General features: G+C 36.2%; 1 protein-coding gene across 1 annotated transcript in view; it reads right to left on the bottom strand.

Annotated features, from left to right (window-relative positions):
* ZNHIT6 (zinc finger HIT-type containing 6) overlaps positions 1–16549 on the bottom strand; it is a 54984-nt gene extending 38435 nt beyond the window's left edge. Inside the window, exons 1-5 of the mRNA XM_023641739.2 lie at positions 15705–16549; positions 14573–14638; positions 14388–14494; positions 14217–14302; positions 7284–7387 (exon numbers count right to left, since the gene is read on the bottom strand). Of these exons, the coding sequence (XP_023497507.1) occupies positions 7284–7387; positions 14217–14302; positions 14388–14494; positions 14573–14638; positions 15705–16345 (1004 nt within the window). The 5' untranslated portion in view covers positions 16346–16549. The remainder of the gene's footprint in view (positions 1–7283; positions 7388–14216; positions 14303–14387; positions 14495–14572; positions 14639–15704) is intronic.
* Positions 16550–16559: the final 10 nt, after the last annotated feature.

The raw sequence follows: 16559 nt of genomic DNA, 5'->3' as shown, positions 1-16559 counted from the left end.
TGAGTTCACAATTACATTTGAAGAAAAAAACAAGGAAACAAGCCACCATAATCAGGAGTCAGCAGGAACAGCAGACAGCAGGAACAGACTTCCAAGAACTTTGGATACTGGAATTATCTACACAGATAATACATGTCCTAAATTCTTGAACAAAAGAGGGTTTAAAACATTAGAAAGGAATATAATTCTATCTAAAAGACCAGATAGATTTGGGAAAGAAATAGAATTTCTAGAAATGAAAAACATAACTGAAACAAACAAAAAAATATTCAGTGCGGGCTAAAGATCAGATTAATTAGACACGACTGAGGGGAGAAAGTAACTAGCATCCATCTACAGCTGAATAAATTATCCAGAATGCAGCAAAGAGACACACAGAAATATGAGTTAAGATAATACATTAAAATTTTCCAGAACTGTCATATTCAGAAAGCACAACTCCCAAGGAAGATAAATAAAAAGAAATCATATGAAAACACATATCACAGTGGAACTGCAGAACTCCAAAGACAAAAGTGAAGAATTTAAAAGCAAATGATAGATATAAAACAACAGTTTTCTCAACAGCGGCAAAAGAAGTCAGAAGGCAGTGGAATAAAGAAGTGAACTGACGCACTAAAATAAATGTCCCCTGAAAATATGACATAGTCAGCTAAACTATCACTCAAAAGCAAGAGTGAGCTATAGGATTCTATTATACGTGAAATTTTAAAACAGGCAAAAATCATCTTCAAGGGCAAAAATTAGAGCAAGTTGTCTCTGGGGAAGACAGGCGCTAACTTGAAAAAGCCTTTTTTGGGGTGACAGTAATGTTCTATATATTCACAAAGACTGGGTTATGCAGGTGTATACATTTGTCAAAACTCAACAAATGTACACTTAAGATTTGTGCATTTCATTGCATGTATACCTTACATCAATAGGAAAAGTTAGCTTCATATCTTTCAGACAACTGTTTAAACTCTAACATTTTTTTTCACTGAACATATCATAGATGTCATTCCATGACAATATTTCTTCATGTAATTCTGTTTTGTTTAATGTTTGCGTAGAATTCCACTGCATCGTTAATTTAACTCAGTCCCATACTCATAGATATCTGACGCTGTTGCCAGTGTTTAAACGATTAAAAATAATGCTGCAATAGATATACGTCTACATACATCTCTGTGAACTGTACTAACATATGTGTAGGCTAAATTCCTTGAGTAGGCATGTATAATATTTTTGAGAAATACTACCAAATTGTCTTCTAAAATGACTACTAGTTTACACTTTCAAGAACAGTAAAAGAGGAAAATAGCCTGCCTAACCCATACCTTCATTAAATTAGATATCATTAATATATGTTTATCAGCCGTATATTATCTATGTATAAATATATTTCTATGATACACGTACATATATATCTTTCTATGACTATTCTTATCCTTTTCCCCTTTTCCTAATTGGTTGCTAGTCTTTTTTCTTATTAATGCATAAGCATTCTTTGCTATACATGTTAAGCATTTTTCAGTCAGTCTTTTGACTTTATTATGGTCTTTTTTTGCCACACGATTTTTTTACAACTTTACGTAAATTTAGTTAGACCCAGCTTTTTCCTTACCAAATGGGAGGCTGTCTCAACCTCATTTACTGAATAAGTAATTACTGGTATTAATTTGAAACACTATCTTGATCATATAATAGAGTACCAAATATCCTTGTGCCTATTTTCTATAATCTAACTGCAGATTTCTATGTCCACACCATAAAACTTTACTAGAATTTCATAAATTTTAATGAGTCCAACTTCATTACTCTTCTTTTTCAGGTTCTTCCTGGTGCTTCTCCCATGTCTATTCTTCAAAATGCACTTCAGTCATTTTATCACTAACTCTTTCCTTTTCAAAAAAAAATCTCAAATTAAAAATAAACAAAATCCCATTAGTATTTTGATTAGGATAACATCACATTTAAAGATCATTCATTTAAGAAATAAGTGTTATAATATTTAGTCTCCTAAGAACAAGGTACTTTTTTCCATTTATTCAAATCTTTTAAGTCATTTGGTGGAGTTTCAGTTTTCTCCACATAGATCTTCCATATTTCTTTCAATAGTTTTTGATTAGCACCAGGCAAAGGTGAACATAAAGTTACATGCCCCACAAAGACACGAGGTAAAGCAGTTACCTCTGAAAGAGTTACTGTTTTAAAGAAGTAGTTTGGGATCTGCTCCAAAGTAAGTAGGGGAGCCTTGTACTGGACACATTCCCCTATCAAGCTCCTCTATTTTTAACAGAGAATGTCAATCTTGCTTTGGCTCAACTTATTCTTAATATAAGCATCCCTTAAGTTTTCTTTGTTCCTTAAAGCTATCCATTACAACATTCCTGCAAACTCACCAGTCCTCTAAAATTCATTGCTATCAAATACATATTTGATTTGATCTCACAGACTTGTTAGGATTACACCTCACTTCGACTATAAATTGAAAATTACAGTTCCTATTCTTAGAAAAACTAACCATTACATAATTTTGCATATGATTTTAGGAAATTCATAGTCACACCGGTCAAAAACTCCTGCCATAAAGGATGCCTAGGTTAGAATGAACCTATGCGTCTCAGGTGCCTATTGCACCTGCTGCTACATAGCCTGCTGGTAATTCTACAGAGGTAATTCAGGCACAACGGCACATGAGTCACACTTTGTATGGGGGTATTTAAATTTTCTGTAAACTTTTTATTTTGAAATAATTCCAGACTTCATAGGAAAGTTACAAAAACACCACAAAGAATTCTTCACTCAGATTGCTCAAAAGTTACTGTTGGAACATTTAATTTTAAACAACTTCAATTTGAGTTTTTTACTATACTGTAGCCTAATCTCCTTAAACAAACAAAAGTTCAATTTAGTACCTAGGGAGTAATAATAACCTTAGTATAGGACCAAAGTCTCATATCAACAATTTCAAAATCCCCAAATCTCTGAAACTCAAAGCTTCTTCCTAACTCCTTCAGCAGCAAAGCCTGACTGAACCCATTTACAGTCATTATTTACCCATTATAATGTGAACATTTGTAGGTTTCACTGTAGAAACGGTGGTGTCTGATTATGCAACAGTGCCCCAGTCCTACTAGGGATGAATATACTATAGTAAATGTACCATATCACCAAGGATTTCAGATAAGAGAATGTAGACATCTAATTGTCATTGAGTACCATTTCATTTAATCCTCTCAACAATCCATTAAATTGGATCTTGCCCAAGATCACCTAACGGGTACCATATGGCAGAGGCAATATTCAAATTCAAGTTTATCTGAGTCAACGCCCTAAACTGAAAAAAGCACTGAAAACAAGTCTCTTAAAAACAGAATATTGGATGCATAGGAGTTGAAAATAATTCTTTGAAAATATTTAGTATCCCCTTCTTCCCTCTTTTTAGTAAATAACACTACAGCTAAATAACTAATAACATTATCTAAAACCTTGGTCATTTTCATACAAATGGCTGAGAAAACACAGGTATGCTGAAGAAGGTACTTCTAAGTGTCTTTTTTCATTTTCTTTCCCTAAAAGTGAAGTACAGGACCTTATATATTCATCTTGTTACTTCTACATCACCTTTTTAGCAAGCAAAATTTTCTGCAATCCTGATTCTGCCATATATTACATTCACTAAGAATGTCTTCCGTATTAATCTAAGTCAGTGGTTCTCAAATAAGGGTGATTTGGCTTCTCCCGTGCCCCTACTCCAGGAGACATCAGGCAATGTCTGGAGACATTTTTTGCTGTCATGTTTTTGTTGTGCCTGTGTGTTTCTGCTACCAACATCTAGTGGGTAGAAGCCAGGGATGCTGCTAAACATCCTAAAATGCACAAGTGCAGCCTTCCACAACAAAGAATTCTTTGGCTCAAAACATCAACAGTGCCAAGTTGAGAAATCAAGATCTAAATCACTGATGAAAATGCTGAACAAGAATGAACAAAATATTGGGATAATACACTAAAGAGATGTCCAAGTTGACGATCTATGATCTAACCAGCAACATTCTTTAAGTAGGGCTTTCAACTAGCTGGGAATTCATCTTAATGCTTTATTATTCATCCAACACCTGAATATAGACATTTTAAATTCAGTTAATGGCAAAACTACTTTCCACTTAAAAATAATCACGGGTAATTTAACAATGAACAAATGGAAAAATTCAGTTTACAAAGATCTGAATTATTTTTTCACTGAACTGACTCCCAGATGGTTCTATGAATGAAAGATCATCTTATCAGAACAAATTAGATCAAGTCAAACTTTACATTTGAATTTTAAGATCTCACTCTGGAACACAGAATGAATATTCCATATCTCAGCAGCAATTGAATAAAAGCAAATTAAAACCAAGTATCATTTCAACCTTTCAAATTAGCAACAATTTTTTTTTAAAAAAGAGACAACTCAGTGCTAGTGAGATGTTTAAATAGATATTCTCATATACTACAAATAGAATTGAAAACTAGTTTAACCTTTGTTTATTAATAGTCCCACTTTATAGATGAGGAAACTGAAGCAAAGAGAAATTAGGTGGTTTAGCTTAAGATCATATAGCTAGCTGATAAGAAATTTAAACCCAGGCAGCCTGGCTCTAGTTTGTGCTCTTGTTTTTCTGAGGAAGGTTAGTCCTGAGCTAACATCCATCGCCAATTTTCCTCTTTTTGCTGAGGAAGATTGGCCCTGAGCTAACATCCATGCCTATCTTCCTGTATTTTATATGTGGGATGCCTGCCACAGCATGGCTAATGAGCGGTGTGTAGGTCTGCAGCCGGGATCTGAACCAGCGAACCCCAGACCGCTGAAGTGGAATGTGTGAACTTAACCGCTGTGCCACTGGGCTAGCCTCCAGTTTGAGCTCTTAACCACTCCATTTTACTATCTCTAGGTTATACAGATTTTTTTTAACAAGTATTTAAAGTGCATCAAAAATAAGTGGAAGGCAAAACTAAAGGATAAACATACTGGTGAAAATATTCACAATGTATGTAACAGACCAAGGTGAGATATGAACACGCACATCTTAAACAAAAAAATTCAAGAGCTCAGCCTCTCTAATAATCAGATATGCAAAAAAAGTTTAATAATATTCAATTAAAGTGCAGGTATAAGTAAAATAGGCACTCATACTTTTTTGATGAAGGTACAAAGTGGTACTTTGTTGGGAGGACAATTTGGAGTTTCTCTAGAAAGTCTAAATGCATGTAGTCTCTGACCCAGCTATTTTGCTTTCTAGGAATTGAACCTACAGAAAAGTCACATAAGCACACAAAACAATCTGTTCAAGGAAGTTTATTACAGAATTATTTGTAATAAGTAAAAACTAGAAATAAGCTAAATGTTCCTGAATATGGGAACAATTAAATAAATCAGGATATAATAGTCATAGTTGGAATACACTACTTAAAAATGAGGCAGATTTGCATTAACAAGTAAAGAGTTCCATAATATATTGTTAAACGGAAAAGAACTAGCTGCAGAGAAAAGTGTGCCTTTATTCATAAAAAATTAATGTTTAACTTGAGGAGAGTCATGTAACTTTTTATACTTTTATGTAAGTATTTAATATTGTGTTTTACTTAATAAATTGAAAAAAGAAGAAAACAGGATGAGAAGGAAACATGAAATGTTCTCACTAGTCAACTCTACATAGTAGAATTACAGGAGCTATTTTTCCTTTAAACTTTTTTATATGAGGATGTATTATTTTGACAATTGCTCCCATATACTGATTCCTTCCTACACTCCAGTTGGTGTCTAGGTAAATTAATACACCAAAGGTCGCAATTTTACATGGTAGCTCTCATCAGCTCCATTTTACAGATGTGCAAGAAGCTAAGAAATTAATTCTAAAGCCTATCGCATACTATGTTGCTAATCTACCCAGGGGAAAACTTACTAAAAATGTATGAAAACCAACCCCAAATCATTGCAAATTCATGAGCAAAACGCATCATGCAAGAAGAGTCCAATTTGCCATTTCAGAGATCTGAAGTGTTCCAAAATAACAGAGTATAAATTTGGGTTCTAAACCCAGAAAATATACTGAATGCAATATTCTTCCAAAAAACTTCCCACATATATTCATGTATCTAGAGACCCCCAAATTTTACATTTGAGGATATCTGCTTTTTAGTACTGAGAAATAAAATCTGATGGCAATCGTGCTGAATGGTTTCCCTCATAAAACAGAAAAACATTTTATATTTGAGAAGGGAAAAGCCAGTTACCTTACATTTCAAATGCATTATGTCAATTTCTAAATATTTCAGCTTCAAAATGCACCAAGGAACCATCTCATATTTGATAAACACAAGGCATTACTTTACTTCTGGACGCCAACCAGGAAAAAGGAAAACCACTTTTACAAGTATTTATGTCTTGAAACATACATAAAATAAATGGAAAACATCTCCTTCTAACAATATAACATCTTTTGAAAAGGTGGAAGGTTCATCAGAATAATGACAGTTCCGATGGTTCTTTCTTTTCAATTTATGGAGTGGTAAAATTGGAAGGGAACCTAAGAGTTTACCTCGTACAACTCCCACATCAAACAGATGAGGCCCAGAGAAATGAACTGCTCTACTCAAGGCCTCACAGTTACTAAGCGGCTGACGAGGGAGGGACTCACTCAGGTTTTTTGATTCTAAATCCAGAATCCTGATTTTTGAAAGGTATTATCCAATAATTTAGTGGGCCGCTTACAGTTCTTTGGGATCCTGTTCTCCTCTGTACTAATGGGGCCTTTTTAATCCAGCACTTTCAGAAAGCAGCAAACTAATGTGTGTTGTATTATCTGTACTCAACAGATTCACTACAGAGTGAATATTTTCAAAGTCCCCTTCTTCCCCATCACTGGTTTACAAATAAAATCTTATTTGGAATCCTAAAGTAGAAGGGATTATAAAAGCCAAGACGCTCTGGTTACAACTGTGCAGAGGGCCTGCTCTGACTCACTGCTCTGTCCCTAAAGCCTCTGAAATACTGCCATGTATCTTGGGTCTCAGAGATACAGACACATACACACAAACAAACACATACACACACACTCCAAGCCCAAATTTTTATTAGAGTCACATGACATAAAATTAGCATAAGTTTCTAAATGCTTATTTTCAATTTGTGCAGTTATCTTGTCATCGCCCAATAACATACAGCTTACAGATCACACTCTGGGTAGCAATGCTCTACAGCAAAGCAAACCTTAAAAGACGTTCCTGACCAAATCAGAAAGAAGTTAGAAACTTACTTCTTATCAAAAAACGTTGAATTTTCTTTCCTCTTGGTGAATCCATTGGGTAGAAGTTTTAAGTTAATACCTTGCTTTCTGGCACGATTTTTCATAAAGTACATCTAATAGCCAAAAACAAATAGACAAATTAATTTTAAAATGCCTTAAATTTCAAAAGTTAATAACACAATGTTCAAAATATAATAGTCAAGATTTACTGAGTACTATGTTTCACAAACTGTGCTAAGCAGCAATATCTCATTTAACCCTCACAATACTATGAGACAGGTACTATTATCATCCCCATTTTAGCAATGAGAATTAAGGAGATGCCAATATTATACAGCTATTTCTGAGAGGCCGGGCTTGTATTCAAACCCAGGTCTGTCTCATTCCAGCTGGTGTTTTTAACCATATGCTCTAGAGGCCAAAAGGATTTCATGGGGATTTCAAAAATACAGGCCACTTAGCAATCATAGTGGCTACCTATACAGTTCTTTCTCTTTTACTGATGTTTGTATAACATAGTTGGCTGTACATATGCCTGATTTTATTACTAGGCAGTTAGCTCACTCAGGGGAGGAACCATGGCACTGCCTAGTACAAGGCCTAACCTAAAACAGCCACTACTGCAGGCTGTACAAAATGGGATATGAGACGTGTGTTACTCCACTGACCACCGGGGCTGGTTGAGCTGAGCTAGTCAATTCCAGAGAACAGCGAAGGACGTAATACCATGAAGAAAGGAGAAAGATCACTCAAAGAAATGGCATAGTATAAATGCAAGTTGATGGTTAAGTGAATGGGGATCTAGAATTTGCAATGCAAAGAGTTAGACAATCAAGTCATAAGCCAAGGGAAAAGAAAGGCCAGCTATTACTGGCTAAGCGGGAAAATGATTTAAGAAAGTACATGCAATTTTTAACTTACGAAACTTTGGTTTCAGTAATGGCATTGATTACAGGGACCAACTCTTCCCCTGAAAACATCTAAGGATGCCAGATAATGGGGGAAATATATACACATAATAAAATATAAAATACATTTAAAAATCACCTTAAAAGCACTGAAGAACTGACAGAAACAGGTTGGAAAATACAGGACAATATTTAATGAAAAGTGAAAACTCAGACAGCTAAGCAAAGCAATGAAGCCACTTTTGCTAATTCTGGCAAATACTGAGTGCCCCTTTCAACAGCTTCCTCAGCAAGTGGGTCAGCGTCAAGACCCAGCAATCTTCTAGGAAGCTTCTGCAAATGAAGCTGAGTCGCACAGTAATACAACCTCAGCATAAGAATGAACCAGAAATAAACTCCACCTCCAGAGCATGCTAGGAAATTTGTATTAGTGTGACTAGAACAGGAAAAAAGAAAAAAAGGAAAAAAAATCCATTAGAAGTTGTGGCCATGGGCCAGCCCTTGCTCAGATATGAAGTGATTTGCCTTGCTTGTGTGGTCAAGAGAATCACACAGCTTCAACTTGGTTTAAGATAGGTGCAGATTTGCAAAGTTCCCAGGTACCTGGTAGAATAAAAGAACGTCCGCTTGTCCTGGTCTTCAAAAAATTCTCACAAATAATTTTTTAAGGGAAAAAAGCAGTACTTGATAAAAAAAAAAAATAAGCATAAACAATACAAGAAAACAAGGCTCAGTGAGCAGGAACCAAAAGAGAAAAAAAAAGGTAGCTGAAAGCTCCCCATATTTTCAGACATGGAAATAATCATACACAGATTATAGAACTCTGCAAAATTCAAAGGAATAAAAGAAAGCTTGAAAATACTGTGAAAAGAAACTATAGAAAGTGTCTCAGCAGGTTTTTAAAAGAATGAAACAAACCAGAAATTTTCAGAATGCATTATAGAGATAAAAAGATGAAAAATTCAGAAGAAAGGTTAAAGGATAGGTAAGATGTAGGGAAAAGGCCTAAGCCACATTTAATGGTCATTTTAGAAGGAGAAGAGACAAAGAATAAGGCAGAAATAACATTTTACATAGTAATCAACTGATAATTTCCCAGAACTGATGAAACACACTCCACAAATTCTAACAGAAACCTAACAATTCTCAACTAAGATGAATAAAAAGAAATTTGCATTTTGCCATTATAGTAAAAATGCAGGGGGGGCCAACCGGTGGCGCAGCAATTAAGTGTGCAAGTTCCGCTTCGGCGGCTCAGGGTTCACTGGTTCAGGTGTGGACATGGCACCACTTGGCAAGCCATGCTGTGGTAGGCATCCCACATGTAAAGCAGAGGAAGATGGGCATGGATGTTAGCTCAGGGCCAGTCTTCCTCAGCAAAAAGAGGAGGATTGGCAGCAGATGGTAGCTTAGGGCTAATCTTCCTCAAAAAATAAAAATGCAGAAATATAAAAAGAATTCAGCCAAAGAAAAAAAATTTCAAAGTCAGTTTAACAATGACAGATGACTTGGGGCCAGCCCAGTGGCATAATGGTTAAGTTTGTGCACTCCACTTTGGCAGCCTGGAGTTTGGAGGTTCAGATCCCGGGCACAGACATACACATTGCTCATCAAGCCATGCTGTGGCAGTGTCCACATACAAAACAGAGGAAGACTGGCACAGATGTTAGCTCAGTGACAATCTTCCTCAAGCAAAAAGAAGAAGATTGGCAACAGACGTTAGCTCAGAGTCAGTCTTCCTCACTTAAAAAAAAAAAAAGATGATGACTTTACAACAATAACAATGGAAGCCATAAGATAATGGAACAATAATTTTGAACCCAGAATTCTATAGAGGAAAATCATTTAAGAGTGAGGATGAAATAAAAATTCAAACAAAAACCAATAGAGTAATCTAAGAGTTGGCAACCAGCAAACCCTCCCTAAAGGATATGCTAAAGGATGTACTTGGGGCAGAAAGAAAGTGATCTCTCAGATGGAAGGTCTAAGATGATGGAAGGAATTAAAGAGCAAAGAAAGTGGGAAATATGAAGATAAACCAAAATAAACACTGACTGGATAAAACAGTAATTATTGCATGGAGATTTAAAAATGACAATTTAAATACATGAAAACAATAAGAATAATCAGTAGAAAGTTAAAGGGAATTTAAGTGTTCTAAGGTAACTGCTGGTAAACTAGGGCCAAATCCTGCCTCCTACCTATTTTCATAAATAAATTTTGTTGGAATACAGCCCCATCCATTTGTTTATGTACTTTTTATGGCTGCTTTCTTGCTACAATGGCAGAATTGAATAGTTGTGACAGAAAGCATATGGCCTGGAAAAAAATATTTACTATCCAGCCCTTTACAGAAAAACTCCTACTCTAAAGTCCCTGCATTGTCTAGGTACAGGGGTAAGGTACCGATTAACTTTAGATACTGGTAAATTAAGTATGCATGTTGTGACATGTAGTCTAACCAATGAAAGGACAGAAAAAGGGTTTATAACTTCTAAACTGGTAGAAAAATTCAAATGATAAAAAAAAAAATCAGTCCAAAAGACAAAAAGAAAAAAACAAAACAAATGGGACAAATAGCACAAATAAAGTGACATGTTTAAAGTCAAATATATAGGTAATTTTATTGAAATGTACGTGAACTTAATGATTTAGTTAAAAGTTACAGATTATCAGACTGGAGTCAAACTAGAACCCTACTATATGGTACTTAGAAAAGACATATCCAAAACATAAAGTAACAGAAAGGCATAAAGGAAAAGTAGAAAAAAATACACCATGCAAATACCAAGCAAAGGACTGGTATAGTTTGATCAATATTAGACAAAGTAAACAAAAAAAAGGATAAAAAGGGTCACCGCATAACACCAAAGGTTAAAATACCGAGAAGCAATATTTCCTGAGGTATGCGTTTAATTATTTAGCTTTAAAGTACATAAAGTAAAGCTAACTGAACCACAGGGGGAAACATACAAATCCTTTCAATTTTACCTACTGGGAAACGTTAACATACCTCTCTTGTTAACATACCTCTGATGGAACACACAGACAAAAAAAATCAATAATGTTATAAATAATTTGAATGACATAATTAAAAAACTGACCTAAAAGGGATATATACAATACTATATTCAGCAACTGCAGAATACTTTTTTCCCCCAAGCAAACAGAAAACTTGACTATATGCAGGGCCATAAACACAAGTCTTAACATATTTTAAAGGAAAAAACTCAGAAAGAAAATGTTCTCTGATCACAATGCAATTAAGCTAAAAATTAAAAAGGATATAACAAGAGTCAGAAGGACACTAACAAAATAGAAAAGCAACACATAATAGCAATTATCTAGAAAAAAAAGAAGACACAAGAAAACAATATCACAAATGAAATTACTACAACTCTTACAAACATATAAAGGAGAATGTTATGAAGAACTTTATGGCAATAAATTTGAAAACTTACGTCAAATGAACAAATTCTTAGAAAAATGTAATCTACTAACGACGACTTAAGAAGACACAGAAAACCTGAACAGTCCCACAAGTAGTAAAGAATATACCTCAGCGGCCTAAACTCTAAGCCCATATCAGTTCATTAATAAATTTTACCAAACTCTAAGGAAGAAATAATTCTGATATTAGTCAATGCATCCAAGAACAAAATGGGAACGTTCCCAAATAATTTTATGAAACTAGAATAATATTGACAAGGAAACCTGAGAAGAATATGAAAAAGGAAAATTAGAGGTCAATTTCATTCATGAACAGAATACAAAATGAAATGATGATGTGGACACACATAAAATGTGAATTCTGCAAAGTATGAAAATACACCATGCAAGTTTAGCTTAAAGTAGAAAACCAATTAAAAGATTATTTATATTCTTATTATTAGAATATTATAGATTAAAAGAACAAAAATGAAACAAACACAGAAAAAGCATTTGATAAAATATAACCACCATTCATAATGAAATCTATTACCAAACTAGGAATAGAACTTCCCTAATCTAGACATCAAATTATATCTACCAAAAATTTAAGAGCAAACATCATGGTACAATCTTGAAAATTTTTCCTGTATGATCAGAAGTTACAAAACAAAGATGTACAGAAGAGTTAACAAAGCAGGCCTGAGACTGTTATCTTTTGAAGGTTCTGCTTGCAAGGCTGGCCCTTGGCTGGTGTCAGGGAATTTGACTGACTGGTAAACGGTTCCCTGCACTGACATAAAACATTTCCTAAAATGATAAGAGTGATTCAGTGTGTCTCAATTGTTTGTATACACATGTGGTTTTATCTGCTTTCCTTCTGGGAGTCTGGAATTTGGCACATGCTAGGCAGAGGGTGCTTCTTCAACCAGCTCCCAATAAAAACCCGGGGCAGTGAGTTTCTAATGAGCTTCCCTGATAGACAGTACTTCACACATGTAATCACAACTCATTACCAGAGGAATTAACAGTGTACTGTGTGACTCAATGGGAGAGGACTCTGGGAAGCTTGCGACTGGATTCCTCCAGACTTTGCCTGGAATGCTTTCTCCTTTTACTAATTTTGCTCTGTATCCTTCCACTGTAATAAATCTTAGCCATGAGTACAAGTGTACATTGAGTCCTGTGAACTCTTCCAGCAAATCATCAAACCTAGGAGTGGACTTGGTTTAAGATAGGACTTACAACATAAACATCTACTATCATCACTAGTATCTGATGTTGAACTGGAAGTCCTAGCTATTCCAAAAGGCAATAAAAAGAGATTAAAAAGATAAGGATAGAAAGACAGAAATAAATTGTGATGAATTGTTTATAAAGAAAATTTCAAAGAATCTATAGATAAGGTGCTGGGATAGACTTTAATTCTCACTGTAAAATAATGCTCACTATAAAATAAACAACAAAAAAATCTCATTCCTAAATACTAGAAAAGAGACAATACAAATTTTTTTTAAAATGCTACTGAAAATAGCATGAAAAAACAAAGTGCCCAAGAATAAATCTAACAAAAAATGTGCGAGACCTCCACTGAGAAAATTATAGAGAGATATTAAAGGACCCAAATAAAGGCAGAGATACAACACAGTCAAGGCTTTAAAGATTCATTGCTGTAAACAAGTCCAATGACCCAAGTTACTCTATACAATAAATGCAACCCCAATTAAAATTCCCAGGTGGGGAAGGGGGAACTATATGTGTTATAAATACCTTCTATTCTGTGGCTTGTTTTTTCACTCTAGTGTCTTTTGGTGAACAGATGTTCTTAATTTTAATGTAGTCAAATTTATCATATATTTCTTTTATAGTTAGTATTTTTATGTTTTTGTAAAGAAATCCTTCCCTACCTTGAAGTTACGAAGCTATTCTCCCATAATTATTTTTTAAAAGCTATATAGTGTTCCATCTCACATTCATGTTCAAACTTTCAAAAAGCAAACATGCTCAAACCTGTGCCATGGCTCCCATTTTCACTTAGAATACATTAGAGGTCCTCACCAGTTCCTCTAACTTCATGTTCAACGTTCTCCTCTTCACTCAACTATCCTTGTCACCTTGCCTCTCTTTTAATCTCTCCAACACACCAACCTTGCTCCTGATGCAGTCTTTACTTTTGCTTTTGTCTCTAGCTGGAATAGCCTTCCTCCAAATGTTCACAGGACTGCCTGTTGCTCATCATTCAGATAGATGCTTAAACGTCATCTCTCAGAGAAGCTTCTCCTCACCACTGTACTGAAAACAGTACCCTCACAACCTCCCCACAACAAACATCATTTTCATTTTCTTTAATCTTCTGTGCCATCTTTATTTTCCACGTGCACTTAACTCTGTCTGAAATTATATTTGTTCCTCTACTTATCTCCTGGCTCTCTTCCTACAATACAAGCTCCATGAGGGGAACGACTTTTTTTTGGTTACGGCTGTATCCTTAGCAACTGGAACAGCCCCAGCTCATGGTGGCCACTTAAAACATCTTTCGAGTGAAAAAGTGAATCTAATTGATTAGAAGGAATTCTTACTGGAAGGGATGAAAAGAAATACTTACATGTTTATTGCTCATTGGTCTTTTCAAGAAAGCATCTCTAGAAATATGGTCAGCTGTCCTTGCTACATCTTCCAAAAATCGATAATCTAAAAATTTCAAAATAGAAAAATAAATAAATGACATATGCAAATGGCCAGGAAGTATCAACCTACTATGCATAGGATGGCTTACCACTTAGAAGATTCATTTCAGTAAACTGTTGTATTGAAACATATGCAGTTTTATCTCGAACTCCATTGCATGTCATTTCTGCTTTGTGTTTCTTTACACAGGACAAACTGAAGAGACAAGAGGTACTTTTATACTGAGGGAAGAAGGGTACAGACAGAAGTAATAAGGTAGGAAATTACACATACCTGCAGGAGTATCGCAGACAACGTGGACATCTGTACTTTGCTTCTTCTGTACCACAAGTTTCACATCTACAAAAGCCCATATGAAACTTAATAAATTATCAAATATTAACTCTATTTATTTATTTATAAACTTTTACTGCTGAGTCAATTACTCATCATGATCAATTTACAGATATGTAGTCACGGTGAATAAAGCACATGCAGGAAGTGATGAAATAACTTGACAGCTGTCACACATCGCCAGAAAATTCTCCTCTACGAAACCACCTCCAAACGACAACCACATTTACAATGTTGTTAGTGATACGTAATTCAAGAAAACACGTATTAAATTTTAAAAGATCATCTCACTTTAACAGGAGCTGTGTTTAGATATCTTAAACACACACAGACCAGAAAAAGAACATAAGACCCAGTCAAATTTAGAGAGTAGCAGCGAATCTTTTTCCTCAACTCTACACCCAACCTAGAATGGGCATCAAAATAATCTAGAGATGCTATTACCTAATATCTGTCTTAACTGCTCTTCCAGGATCTTGGGATACTGACAACCAAACTACAGCCACTTCTGTTTGGTCCTTGTGCTCTAGACAGTAATAGTCCCAAGAATCTGACCACTCTTTTTTTCAACTATGCTGTCACGTAATCACACACTATGAGGAAAACAATCAAAAGAGACAAACATTCAGAGTACTCATAAAGAAACTAGACAATTGGGCGAGTTCAAGTGTATTTTTGTCTAATTTTAACTTAATCCACTTTGTTGTTGCTGGTTTTATTAGACTTTTTCATCTCTATCCTCTCTCAAAGGACTATCAACTCAAGAGCATATTAAGTCAAGCCAGAATCTGGTCCAAGGGTTTTCTGGTCCCCAGATTTTCACATCCTTACTTGCCATTGGGCGCTACCAACCTCACATATTTTCACTCATTTGTTGTCATCTGACTCTCTTTACAGGGAAGACCTCGCTTCCCAATTCCCCCTCCTGCCCTCCCACCACTCAGGATCAAGGGACCCAAACTTTCACTTATTTTTCATTATTCCACACCCTGCTGGTAGTGTAGTTTCCTTCAATCTGAACAACAGAGGACTCCACAGCTTTATTCCCCCAATGGAGCTCTCCCTGCCCTACCTTGACATGGCCAGTTTCCGCTTGGAGCCCACTGGGGGATTCACCTGAGGCTCTTCTTTCACGTTTGTATCATCCATCACTTCCTTCTTCGGGAAATACTTCTCTTCTTTTACACACGCTTCGTCCATCATTTCCTCTTTTATGTTCCGAACAATAAATGCCTCCTCCTGTTTTATCTCCAAGATACCCTTCTTCTCTTCCTTCACTTCCAGCCAGTCCATTACCTCTTCCTTCACCTTCACTTTCTCTTCCTTTACCTCTGGTTCATCTGCCTTCTCTTCTTTTACCACCAAACTACTATCCATCTCCTGCTTCACCTCCAATGTGCCTGATTTCTCCTCCTTTACCTCAGGCCCATCCTCCACCTCCTGCTTTATCCACTGGCCATCCAACATACCTTCTTCCACTTCCGACCAGTCCATAACTTCTTGCTTCACAGCTGTTAGGTCCACACGCATGTCCTCTGCCCTTTGTCCACTTCCCTCCTCTCCATCCCCTGTCTTCCCCATTCCTATCAGTCCATCCCTCGCCTCTCCACCGCTGGCCTCCTCCCTCCCCAACTCCGGACTTCGCCGCGCCCCCTCAGCTACCCTTTGGAGACCGCCTCCCGACGTCCCTTCATTCTCAGCAGCAAAATCCATCAGCTCACGACCCCTGGCCTCCGCTGGCACACTGTCCTTCAATGGAGCTAGTCCACGCCAAGTGGAATGAATTAGGGACGGGAACACCAACAGCAGCACACGTGTGAAACCGAGAAGCTGCAAGCAGCGCGCACGCCGGCCAAGCAAGAGCCCCAATTGTCGTAAAGCAACGCTTCCGCGCCTTGCCTCTTCACGACTCTGCTCTTTACGGCTC

Source organism: Equus caballus, chromosome 5, assembly GCF_041296265.1.
Source record: "Equus caballus isolate H_3958 breed thoroughbred chromosome 5, TB-T2T, whole genome shotgun sequence".
NCBI lineage: Eukaryota > Metazoa > Chordata > Mammalia > Perissodactyla > Equidae > Equus > Equus caballus.
Note: the sequence above shows the minus strand (reverse complement) of the source record. Positions and strands in the feature narration are given on the sequence as shown.